The following is a 13,783-nucleotide window of genomic DNA, read 5'->3' as shown; positions in this document are numbered from 1 at the left end:
AAATTCTCATCCAAATCATTAATATAAATAACAAATAACAGCGGACCCAGCACCGATCCCTGAAGCACACCGCTGGACACAGGCCTCCAGTTTGAAAAACAACCCTCTACAACCACCCTCTGTTTTCTGTCGTCAATCCAATTTTGTATCCAATTGGCTACCTCACCTTGGATCCCATGAGATTTAACCTTATGTAACAACCTACCATGCGGTACCTGTCAAATGCTTTGCTGAAGTCCATGTAGACCACGTCTACTGCACAGCCCTCATCTATCTTCTTGGTTACCCCTTCAAAAAACTCAATCAAATTCGTGAGACATGATTTTCCTCTCACAAAACCATGCTGACTGTTCCTAATTAGTCCCTGCCTCTCCAAATGCCTGTAGATCCTGTCTCTCAGAATACCCTCTAACAACTTACCCACTACAGATGTCAGGCTCACCGGTCTGTAGTTCCCAGGCTTTTCCCTGCCGCCCTTCTTAAACAAAGGCACAACATTTGCTACCCTCCAATCTTCAGGCACCTCACCTGAAGCTGTCGATGATTCAAATATCTCTGCTAGGGGACCCGCAATTTCCTCCCTAACCTCCCATAACGTCCTGGGATACATTTCATCAGGTCCCGGAGATTTATCTACCTTGATGCGCGTTAAGACTTCCAGCACCTCCCTCTCTGTAATATGTACACTCCTCAAGACATCACTATTTATTTCCCCAAGTTCCCTAACATCCATGCCTTTCTCAACCGTAAATACCAATGTGAAATATTCATTCAGGATCTCACCCATCTCTTGTGGTTCCGCACATAGATGACCTTGTTGATCCTTAAGAGGCCCTACTCTCTCCCTAGTTACTCTTTTGCCCTTTATGTATTTGTAGAAGCTCTTTGGATTCTCCTTTGCCTTATCTGCCAAAGCAATCTCATGTCCCCTTTTTGCCCTCCTGATTTCTCTCTTAACTCTACTCCGGCAATCTCTATACTCTTCAAGGGATCCACTTGATCCCAGCTGCCTATGCATGTCATATGCCTCCTTTTTGACTAGGGCCTCAATCTCCCGAGTCATCCAAGGTTCCCTACTTCTACCAGCCTTGCCCTTCACTTTATAAGGAATGTGCTTACCCTGAACCCTGGTTAACACACTTTTGAAAGCCTCCCACTTACCAGACGTCCCTTTGCCTGCCAACAGACTCTCCCAATCAACTTCTGAAAGTTCCTGTCTAATACCATCAAAATTGGCCTTTCCCCAATTTAGAATTTTAACTTTTGGGCCAGACCTATCATTCTCCATAGCTATCTTAAAACTAATGGAATTATGATCACTGGTCCCAAAGTGATCCCTCACTAACACTTCTGTCACCTGCCCTTCCTTATTTCCCAAGAGGAGGTCAAGTTTTGCCCCCTCTCTAGTCGGGCCATCCACATACTGAATGAGAAATTCCTCCTGAATACAATCAACAAATTTCTCTCCATCCAAGCCCCTAATGCTATGGCTGTCCCAGTCAATGTTGGGAAAGTTAAAGTCCCCTACTATTACCACCCTATTTTTCTTGCAGCTGTCTGTAATCTCCTTACATATTTGCTCATCAATTTCCCGTTGACTATTTGGGGGTCTGTAGTACAATCCTATCAAAGTGATCTCTCCCTTCTTATTTTTCAGTTCTACCCATATAGACTCAGTGGGCGAACCCTCGGATATATCCCCTCTCACTACTGCCGTTATGTTCTCCCTAATCAAGAACACAACTCCTCCTCCTCTCTTACCTCCTGCTGTATCTTTCCTATAGCATCTGTACCCTGGAACATTGAGCTGCCAGTCCTGCCCCTCCCTTAGCCATGTTTCAGTAATAGCTATAACATCCCAGTCCCATGTACCCATCCATGCCCTGAGTTCATCTGCCTTGCCCATCAGACTTCTTGCATTGAAATAAATGCAGTTTAATCTAGACTTCCCTTGGTCTTTGCCCTGCTTTCTCAGACCATCTGTCCGGTCATGTTCTGTACACTCTCCCTTACTGCCTTTTGTTTCTGTCACCACTTTACTTCCCACTGACTTCCTGCATCGGTTCCCATCCCCCTGCCACATTAGTTTAAACCCTCCCCAACAGCACTAGCAAACACTCCCCCTAGGACATTGGTTCCAGTCCTGCCCAGATGCAGACCGTCCAATTTGTACTGGTCCCACCTCCCCCAGAACCGGTTCCAATGGCCCAGGAATTTGAATCCCTCCCTCTTGCACCATTTCTGAAGCCATTTTAATTTTATTTTTCTATATTTGCATGTTGTCTCCCCCTTTCAAGAGGGGAGAGCAGTGAGAATCTCTCGTGTCCTCTTCTTGCTGCTCTGTGACTAGTGCACTAGCAGATGTATAAGAGTGTTTGAAGTTGAATGTTATTTCTTTAAATTTCCGTTCCGCTCTACTTTGGATGCCTGCATGGTACTTCCCTTCGTTCCTCCCACTTTTCGCTTCTCTAGATGGTTCCAGTGTGGTGTCACAAAATTATGTGGCAGCAAATTTTCCTTTTGTCTTAAATCATTGTCAGAAAAAAGTCAGTGTCCAGCTGCTGCCTCTTCTGGAAGACATTTTGTGAGCAGAGAACTTCTATTTTATAGAATTGTAGAGTCTTGTGTCGGAACTGAAAAACGGAATCCAAGAAATTGGATGAAAGAACAAGTACTACAAATGCACACTAAGTTGGCCAGTATCACAGAGAAAAGAAAGATGATTCACATTTGTATAGAGTCTTATGTTTTGTTAACATCCAAAAAAATTTGAAATGCAGTGACTGTTACGTAGGGAAAAACGGATTCATATTTTGGGTTAGAACCGTCACCATTTCTGATTGACCTGTTTCATTTGCACCATTTATTGGTTATGCAAACCCTTCACTGGGGAAGTGCAGTCCAAATTGCAGTACATTAAGATCAGTAGCAATGGTCTAATTTAATTTATGAGGAACAGCTGAGCAAGTTGGACTTGTTATTGGAAAAGAGGAGATTCTGAGGTGACCAATAATACAAATTTTCAAAATAAAGGAAATTGAGAATTAATCCAGACAAATTGTTCACTCTGACCAAACCCTTAATACTAGGGAGTAAATGAGATATTCTGCCAAAATTGTTTCCAAAGAAACACAATTGAGAGAGATGTTAGTTTTGGGACAATATAGGTGGACTATGGTGTCTTTTCCATTCCTGTACTTCCTTGTGTTTTTATCACATAGAATATGTTACCAGGGAAGGCTACTGAAATGAATAGTATAAATGGATTCCAGAGGCAATTAAATATGATCCTGCAGAAAAAGTGGGGATGATTGATCTAAATTGGCGCAAAGTGAATTTTCCCATTCCTGAAATATCTGATCTTAAAAGGAGAGCCTTTCTCTTTCTCTCCCCCTGCTCCAACCCCCCCCCCCACCACCTCCCCCCCCCCCCCACCACCTCCAAAAAATCTTCATGACTGTATAAAAGGTGTGTTGAATTAACCTTCCTTTTCCCCCACCCTCAAAAACAAAAATGATATGTAGAACCTGATGAATGATAGCATACATAAAATCTGGCATTTTACTGACATTCTTGGGGTGAAAAGAGACAAAGATTTAACTTTGTTTTTAACTATTGTTGCAATATAATTTTTTTTAAATGTTCTCTTATACTTGCAGCTATGGATTTTGTAAACCAGGAGCGAGGTGAAATGACAATGCTGTATGACCTCTTTTTCGCTTTTCTTCAGACTGGGAAATACAAAGAGGCCAGAAAAATTATCGAGGTGGGACTTCATCCTATTATGCTGTTCACACAGCCATTTTAGTTTGAACAATGAGCGTCAATTAATATTCTGAACCTAAAATGAGTATTAGTCTAATTCTGACTGAAGCAATTTAGTCTACAAATTGAATAATGTTAACCTTATTAGCGGTGATAAGTATAGAATTTCTTCTTTTGATGCCTGCATGGTGCTGCAATAAGAATTATAGCCATTGTTTTTGTTAGATGTTATTCAAATTTAAATATTTTTCTAACTCTGCTTGATTGAGTTGCTCCTTTCATGCCAAATATTATGTTTGCATATTAAACCTGCGATTGTGGAACAATTAAATTAAACCGCCAGTCCTGGGTGTATAAAGTTCTTAATCCCCTTTACTGATCAATTCTTTTGTTGTGCTTAAAAGCAGTGGAATTTAATTTGCTGCAGACAGAGGGTGAATCTGGTCAGATTTACTGTAGGGCATGTCTCGGAGCAAATAATCAGCCAGTCTGCTGCAGCTTCATATTAAATTCAACTTTTCCTTCCTGTAATTCCTTAAGCAGCTTATGATCAGCCAAAGGTGACTGATCACTCAACTAAATTTTGCATACTGTATCTGGTCTTGATTAAAATCTTTCATAGCAATGTAAAGGGATAAGTTGGAGAAAAACTGTCTGCTTGTCCAGTTTTTACATTTTTTTTTCTTTGGAGTGATAACATCAGTAGGTATTTTGATTTAATATGACCTTCTTGGTACACTTGTTGGAGGCTAATTTTTTTTTAAAGAATTGTCTCCTTTAATTTTTGTCATGGTGCATATAAATGGAATATGGGAGGCATTGTCTTAGCTTTTATAGTACATTATCATCTTGCTGCAAGACTTGTTATGAAGACATAGGAACAGGAGTAGGCCATTCAGCCCCTCGAGCCTGTTCCGCCTTTACTGAGATCGTGACTAATCTGTACCTCAACTCTATTTACCCACCTTTGTTCCCTATCCTTTGATACCATTACCTAACAAAAATCTGTTGATTTCGGTCTTTAAAATTTCAATTGACCTAACATCCACAGCCTTTTGAAGGAGAGAGTTCTCGATTTCCACTACCCTTTGTGTGAAAAAGTGCTTCAGTTTTCACTCCTAAATGGCCTAGCTCTAATTTTAACAAGCCCTCTTGTTCTGGATTCTCCCACCAGAAAAAATAGTTTCTCTGTCTACCCTATCGAATCCCTTAATCTCGATTGGATCAACCCTCATCCAGTGATTGTAGATTTTGACCTCCCAAATCTTGATTGTGTCTGCAAAGAATGTATTAAGCTATATAACGTGGAAGCGAAGTGCTAGCACATAGGTCCGTGTCTCGTGATGGGAGAAACTTGAGGCAATAAATTAAGAGTGTAGTACATTACAGTATATTGGCTTAAGTATTTATCCCCTACTGGTACCAATTTGCCAAGTGACAATATTGCATGACCCTTCTGTCTATTCCATATCCATTGATATAACACACATTGTTTATAGCTTCCCCTGACTGCATTTTTTGTGCTTTATTAGCTAACAATTTGTATGATTTAAAAATCTGCGTATATAGAGAGGGTGTATTTTCCTGAGTAAAGGCAGACAGCAAGATGGCTAGCCATGAAGAAGCCAGATGGCCCTATCATCATCATAACCTCAAGCCAGTTTGTACTGACTCGATTGGTACTGTAGCTTTTGCTGATCTTTTACTTTTACTAATCTGAGTGGTTAATCTTGGTACTCCACCATTTTAAGATTTTTTTTCCTCTAAGAAATTGCTGCATTGATTTATTTGTGCAAGAATGGAACATTTTATGCTGTTCTTTAAACTGTTACCTGGAAATCCTACTTGTAACCAGGTTCCTTGCTCTTGAAGGTTATATGGTTACATACTTTATATTACTGTAAAATGTTAATTTTGAAAAAAAATTGGAAGTTAAGGTGAGCAGGAGAAAATAAGCTGTAAAAAAAAAACCCAGAAAATGCTGGAAAAATACCACAAGTCAGATAGCAACTGAAGGTAATGGTATTTCAGGTGTGTACTCCATCAGAAAATAAGCTGCAGTTGCTATTGGTGGGGAAAAATAGTGATGTGAGTGGCTAGCTTATTGGAGGGAGGCATTACTGTTTTAATTAAAGCTACAAAAATATTTTGGGACCAGTTTTGTTCCTTTTTCTTTCTTCCTGTTTTTAATTTTAAGATTTTCTCCCTTTTTAAAATCCTTCTCTCCTGCTCTGCAGCACCATGAAAATAGTATAGGATGTAATTACGGGACCAATAATTTAAACATATGCGATTATGTATCCTGGAACAGGCTCCTTGGGGAGACGGTAGAAACAGATAGTATTGATTCATTCAAATACAAATTAGGTAGATTTCTTTCAAAAAAATTTGTTTTGGGATACAGTATATGAGTAATTTGAGACATGACACATGGTGACTGTTGCATGCTTAGGAGGAACAGGTGACTTTGGACCTATGGTTCCTGGGGGTTTCCTCACCTCATGTCTGGGCCTGTTGTAGATTAATTAATAGTGAATGACTGTCATGATTAGTCAACAACTGCATTATCATTGTGTCATGTGAGTACCAGGATGCTAGAAGGTGAACTAGGTCTTTTTTCATCTAACAATTCCTGTCTTCCTATGGTGACGACCTTATGCTTGCTGATGCTATGATTTTGGAGACCTAGGAAATGACTTTTTAAAAAAAAATCATACAATCTATATATGTTACACCAATAAATGTTTTTAAACAGGCTATTTAAGGGGCAAGCATAGCCTTTTATAGCATTAAGCCCAGAGATCATGCATCAAAGTAGTCAATTACAGTTGGACTAACTTCCATACAGCTACACGCAACAGTTCCCACATGAAACAACAAGATGTATGCTTGAAACAGTGCACACCTAGAAAAGATGCCTTCAACTTGAGCATTTCGTCCACCTTTGGTTTTACTGTGAAATTGTTGAGATGGTAAACCAAGCAAAGAGGAAGGTAACAAAAGTAGCGTTCATACAAATTGTAGCAGTGAAGGATGCGATGTCTCTGCATAGGATGAAATGAATGAAATATTTCCCTGTAGCATCACTAAATAGAATTGATGCTCATAGCAGGAGAATCCAATTGAAAACTACTGTACAAAATAAACTGCACACAATGTGTAAGGCTAATTCCTATTTACCCTCTGCTTTGTAATATTAGGAGCCTATAATGCAAGGAGGAAGAAAAGGCTCTCAATTACATACCAGAGAAGCAGACTAAAGCAAAGCAGAGGGGAATAGGGGGCCAATAAACAAATAAATGGGAAAGAAAAGAGATTGAAAATTAAGAGGGGAAGAATAAATCAAAAGAACTGGAAATTGATCTTGAGTAAGAGTGGTGAGATTGAAGTGGCATCTAGAGTGAGAATAGAGCGAAGAAAATGAGAATGAAGGGCAAGATAAGCAAGTAGAAGAGTAGGCTTAAAATAAAAACGATGGTCACCTAGTTAGTTGCTGACTCGTAGTCCCAATGTCCTAACATAGGAAGTGGCCTTTAAAACTGTAGGAAACAAAGAAAGATACAATTCGCAATAGATTCTGAAGGGTCTGATTATTGGTATCAGTGCTGGAAAATTAGAGATGACTCCTAGGATGGCTGACTGACCGCTCCTGGGGCTATAAAGTAGCTGTAGCAAACTTCGTTACTGAATATTTTTGTTTGCGAAAACCACCTACCATCCAAAAACAGCAAAGAAGCTATTGCTGAGTTAGTACCAGTACAATTGTGTCCCTATGCTTCAGTTCTTTCTCAAGTCCTCATTTTAGGTGTGGAAAATGGTTGGATGATAATGATGTACCATTTCTCTAAACTTGCAAGCAGGATAGAGCAATAAGAACATGCTGATTTCAGATGAAACAGTTCTGCAACAAAAATCAATCAGTTTTCAGTCATAGGCTGAGGCTAAAACCCTAATCTGACAAGCATGAGCTCAGTTCTACTCTTCATAGATAAAAAAAAGGTTTGCACGACTCAAATAGAAATATGCATCAACAGATGTACAGTAAAATTGCAGTTGATATGTTGGTGTAGATACAATTTAGTAGCATGCATCATTTGCTTTTGGTTTTACAGAACTTGCATGGCTTTGAATATATTTAATCTGCAATACAAGAATGAAAATGTCAGTCTCTGGGGATTTGCTGTATAGCTATGCAATCATGTTACCCTTGTGCAAAGAGTTGCACTTCAACTTGATAGATATGAAAATGGGTGCAGTAGACCTCCAGGTAAAATACTCCAATTTAGTGTTAATGTAGACTGGACTAAAGTAATTCTTCTCAACAAGCTTCGTGAATATTTAGTTTTGAATCCCTAATGGATTTTGGAATAGAGGGGCATGAATAGATGAAGAGGATGTAATGGTGTGAACTAGAAGCGCCCGAATCAATTGAGGATATGAGCCGTTGTTATTCCAGTCATGTGTAGTAAAACTAATGTAGGATGTCAGACATCTTCCTGCAGCAAGAAGTATAATTTAAACTAGAAAATTATGTGAAGTGGATGTTTTATGTCATTGCCACTGTTCTGCAGTTTATAAGGTACCTTGGCTGGTAAAGCACTACTTAGTATGTGAGCAATAAGCCGTAAATGTAGAACATCCACTGAGGTTAGGAGATTTAGTTAAGCTGACCTAGATGTTCTTTTGAGGATTGAGACTTATTGTAAGTGAAAACTGTTCTCAATATCAGATAAAACTGTAGGATATCTGCATTTATTGCTTAGCTGTCCTTGAAATGACAGGCACATCAATCAAGTCTAAACACAGTAGATTTAATACATTGCATGTTGTGGATTTGTGTATTGTTGAGATCAGTGTCATTTGGATAAGCGAAGATATTGAAAGTTGTAATCAAATGTACTATCTGTTCTTTACCTACTATCAAACTCCTTTGTTTAATTTTCAGGATTCAGTGGTGTAATATTTAATTTCATGCTATAGTTTTTATGTAAACCTACTTTAAACAGCAAAGTTAACATGGACATTTATCTGCTCCATCAACCTCATTATAGGAAGTATAAACTTTTTGAGAACTTGTAGAGTATTACCAAATTAATTTGATTTTCGAACAATTGAAGTTAGTATATGTTATTTATTTAAATCCTTATCAATTTAAAGAATTTTGGAAGATCAGCACATTAATCTAACTAAATGCAACATTTAAACTAATTTGAAAAAGCATCTTTATGTACCTTGATAAATATAAACTAAAAACTACACAGCAGAGGCTTCCTTTCTCAAATGAAGTGAATTCATATAAACTCCATATTAAACTAGTCTTCTAATAACCTGAGTTAACATGGTTGTATTAAGTGTCATGAACGTAAATACTATAGGTCACAAATGGCTCACAAAACAGGCATAAAAACACCTGATTATGTAAAGCTATTTATGCCACAACAAACTGGTTGTGACTTACGTAGATTCATTTCTTTTAAATGGTAGAATTGCATTGTGGACTAATTTTGATTCATTGCTGTTTTACCACAATTACTAATGTCATAAATTTCTTTCAGTAATTCTGTGTATAAAAATGTGATCATCTCATACAGGTACTAAAACACAATCATCCTAAGAAATTTATTAATTTTGTTCCAGTGCCCTCTATTAACCTTTCCTTTTTTTTCTTTTAAATAAATTCTCCTTACTACAGACTGCTGGCCTGAGAGCACGCCCAGGGAGGCTTCAGTGGTTTGCAGATAAGTGCATAGCCACAAATCAGGTAGGTCAGCTGTGTTGTTTCTCAGTTAGTGAAACAAGATTATCAAAGGAAAGTTGGTGGGAGGGGTGGTAGTGGGGAGGGGAGAGAAGAGGAGAACAGGGCCACCTGTAAGCAGATTTCTAATCCAGGTGAATCTACTAAATAGTAAAACAAGACTGTGCAACCCCTTTTATTGTAAGACCCTGTTGAACACTAATGTCGGGTAAAGCAGTCGTTTTCAGACTTTTCTGTGTCGGGGTGGGGGGTGGTGTTTGAAAACATATCTGCACACTTTTCCATCTGTGGAAAACCAAGGGAACAAGGGAAACCTAGAATAAATTGACAAATGAAGTGGATTTTTTTTTAACATGGTGATTACTAAAAGTGTTATATTTGCTCACTCGTAAGTAAAATATAAGTTACATTATTGTGAGTCAATAATAAATTTAAGTAAAAAAAAAATGTAGGGCAGCTGAACACATCAGTATGGTTATAGAGAATTTTATGGTATATTTTTCTCTCTGGAAACATGAGGCTTAGTTGAGCATTGTAACTGAATTTTTTTTGGTTTGGCATAAAATGCACTGCCTCGTTGATCATCAATAATTAGTAGATGGGAGGGTCTGCAGATATGTTTTCAGCATGTGGTGGAGCACAAGTCTTACAAGGATTTGTATAGGTACAGTTTGTAATCTGTTTATTTTTAGGCTACGGTGTTATTTCCTGTGCCATCCATCATTGAGGGCTGGGAGATAAAAGTGTACTCCCAGGTTTCTACCTCCATTTTTTTATCCCTGTCCTTGTGGTAAAATGCCAGTCGTACATCCAGTGCCTCTATGATGTTGGGATTTAGCTATGTGGGAAGATTGTGGTCATATACAGTTGGAGTTGCGTTTTCAACCACCTTGTCGCCTCTTACAAACTGTTGGTTTGCTATAAGAATATACTCTTCCAACACAATAGTAGAAAGATTCATGAAAATGACTTAAACAACAGACATTAATGAGCGGCAAAAGACTATATTAGAAAACCTCATAATATTGCTGTATAATTTTAGATGAAGAGCTTAATGCAGCTGAATGTAAACAGATTTTTGAATTTTTTTTAATGTGCCAAATGTATCTCGATAGAAACATCCTACATAATGCACCATGTTTGCAATTTAATTCTCATTAGATTGTTTTGGAAAGCTTTCAATATTAACAAAATGTGTCCATTAAGAACTTTGTGTGCCTGATTTTCAATCATTTCTGAAATATTTTCTTTATTTGCTTCAGGTTGAAGCACTTGAGAACATGGTGGAAATGACCCAAAAGCTATTTGAATGTGACAGGGATCAGATGTACTACTATCTTCTGAAACTTTTCAGTGAGTGAACTTCTTTCAAATTGTCATTGATCTTGAGGACCACTGGAGATTTTTTCTTATATATAATACTGTGAATGAAGTACAGTACATTATTTTTAAAAACTCTTCAAGCACCACATTGCATAATTTCTGATCGCATTTGACCTATTTCTTCAGAGTAGATGCGACTGACTATAGCATTGAAGCTCTCCAGCATCAGAGTGAGCAAAAAATGTGTAATAATGTATTTTTTGACAACTGACAATTGTATCAGCCCACTATAAATCTAATGCTTTCTGCTTTTTTTTTATCCCCCTTGGCTGAAGGGAGCAGGGCTGAAGAGGAGAATTGACAGATTGTTACTGACCTTTTACTAACCTAGTAGTCGCCAATCTATTAAATTCCAAAGTCAGAATGTTCCAATTTATGTTTTAAAAAATTAAACTTTTTTATAACCGAAACAATGATCTAGAATAGATTTTTTAAAAATATCATTCTTGTTACTGACTCTTACAGCAGGTCAGTTTATGATGCTAAGTGCTGGGTATGTGTATGTTGCACACAACCTATGAGTTTTGCAATTACTGTATCCTGGTCCTCATGCTGTATATATTCCATTGGGAGACTGGTAAGAATGATCCTTGTAAACAATTTGTTCGCAGTTTCTGAGGCTGATTTCTATTTTCCTATTCAAAGTTCAATATGGTTTGTAATTAGATAGCATTCTCCATCTGTGAGTGAGTCAAACTTACTGCTGCTTCCTTTGTATATAATTTGTTTCTTCCTAGGCTCCAGTGTCAGTAATCAGAAAACTTGTCACAAATTGAACAGAATCTGTTATGTTAACACTTCATATACAGAGCATAATAGTTTTTATAAATTATAATCAAATGTAGACTTGTACACCAGATTTTACAATAGAGATAAGTGAATGAAAAGGGTTCCGATAATTATAACGGACACTGCAATGGCTGCCTTTGGGTGCTATATTGACAAAAATACAATTTGATCTCTGGTCTCAGCTAAGTTAACTGAGCTCAGATGAAGACACTGCGATTGACACTCAGCTGTTGTAGGGAAAATCAGCCAGGATTCTTGCTCCTGGTTGCTATTCATTAACTGGTGAAAGGTGTAATTGTGAATCTGGATAAAACTCAGCTCTGATTTCTGCCTCATCCCCATCTCCTCCTCTGTAGTTGAACAGCCGGTTGATATTCACCGTCCAGGCTCACTTATGAAGAATGATCACTCAGGCATAATTCAGTCCTCATTTTAATATCCAACATTTGGTCCTTATTTTTATGAAATACTTTGGTTTCATATTATTTCTCGTTAAATAGTAAAATGTACAGCAATTTGAGAAGCACAGTTGTTTGGAGCATAGGAATTTCTGCGCAGTACAGACTGAGTAGCTGGGAGGTGCAAAACTGGTGCTTGATAGCACCACCACTGGCGAGAGTGTAATTACAGCCTGATGAGTTTTACAGTGTAACAAGATTACATAAGCAGTTTCCATTACAAGTATGCACATAGGAATTTGTAATGGAAAACAAGATTTTTAATACATTACTAATTGGTCTCCCATAGTGTTGCACATGGGGAATTAAGATTAAGTGCAGTCATCAAGTTAAGTTGGGTTAGAGGATGGAAGATAATTGTACCAAGACCAAGGCATGACTGCGATGATGAAGACGAAAATAGGCGACGGGGAGGAAGGGGGCAGTGTGTAGAGCGGGGTTAGGAGGGGGTAGAAGCTACTGCAGTGAGCAAGGGGGGGAGGTAGAGCAAGGTTAGGGGAGGGGGTACTGAGAGTAGGGCCAGAGGAAAGCTAGAGGCCTGTGGGAAGGAGTGGATGGGAAGAGAAAATTAAAGGTCACAGGAGGTGCAACAGCAGGGCTGAAGCATGGAAGAGGCTGCACTAATGGAATAGTGACACCAGTATGTTCCAGAGAGGGGAGAAGAGATGGAATGGGGAAGAGCATGGGGAGGGGGTGGGAGAGGACACTTGCTGGGATATAATTCAAGGTATGTCAGTCGTCCTTTTGTAATAAAATATATTGGCTTAAGTATAATTTTTCATTTAGTGTTTTCGTATGCTAAATAAACCCAGTAACAACTCTGCATGGCACTGGGTACACCATTTTCAATGGATTTGAGTTGTGGATGCTGAATGAGTTCTGGAAGTTTTTTGATGTGTAAGTAATAACATTTCAGAAAATATTAACTGTCACGGCATATTGTGTTGAGAATTAAGGTTGTATAAAGCCAGACTTGACTGTTGGAAAGTGTCCCTTTTCTCTGGCTGTTAAGAGGCCAAAGACAAACAGATTTCTACAGGCTCAATCTGTATCCATATGGATATAAGCCAACAGTACAAAGCTGCCTTTAATTTGTTTTCCAGAAGACTATAAAGGTTAGAGGGTATGGAAACTTAAAATGTCACAAAAATGCTGACAGATGGTGTATGGTGTGGGGGGCTGCGTCTGTTGCATTTAACCTTCAATGTGCTTTTATCATGGAAGTACTCAGTGGTGCCACTGGGTACCAAAAGAAAACACATCTTGCCTTTACCAGTACTAATTTACTCTTAAAGGGGAATTTTATTGCATTGGTTCAGCATCCTAAAAATTATAAAGGAAGATATTTTTATCTGTTGTATTTTACATTTTTTATTTTTAGGGTTCTCAATTTTCATAGAATCATAGCATTTTTACAGCACAGAAACAGGCCATTTGGTCCATCAAGTCTGTCCCAATATTTTTCTCGACTTGAGCCACCTAGTCTAATCCCATTCTCCTGCTTGCTCCCTATATACCCTTTAATATTCCTTTACCTCAATCAACTTTTCTAATTGCCTTTAAAAAAAATTTGCAGTCTCTACTTCAGTGATGGTTTCACTGAGAAATCCACATTTTAACCACCCTCTGTTTA

At 38.3% G+C, this 13,783-nt stretch overlaps 1 protein-coding gene across 1 annotated transcript in view; it reads left to right on the top strand.

Annotated features, from left to right (window-relative positions):
- Positions 1–13,783, top strand: part of lrpprc (leucine-rich pentatricopeptide repeat containing) — a 113,335-nt gene that overhangs the window by 66,937 nt on the left and 32,615 nt on the right. The window contains exons 25-27 of the mRNA XM_067988772.1: positions 3,660–3,766; positions 9,458–9,526; positions 10,783–10,873. Coding sequence (XP_067844873.1) covers positions 3,660–3,766; positions 9,458–9,526; positions 10,783–10,873 — 267 coding nt within the window. The remainder of the gene's footprint in view (positions 1–3,659; positions 3,767–9,457; positions 9,527–10,782; positions 10,874–13,783) is intronic.

This window comes from Heptranchias perlo, chromosome 8 (assembly GCF_035084215.1).
Source record: "Heptranchias perlo isolate sHepPer1 chromosome 8, sHepPer1.hap1, whole genome shotgun sequence".
NCBI lineage: Eukaryota > Metazoa > Chordata > Chondrichthyes > Hexanchiformes > Hexanchidae > Heptranchias > Heptranchias perlo.
This window is presented reverse-complemented; position numbering and strand designations above follow the sequence as displayed.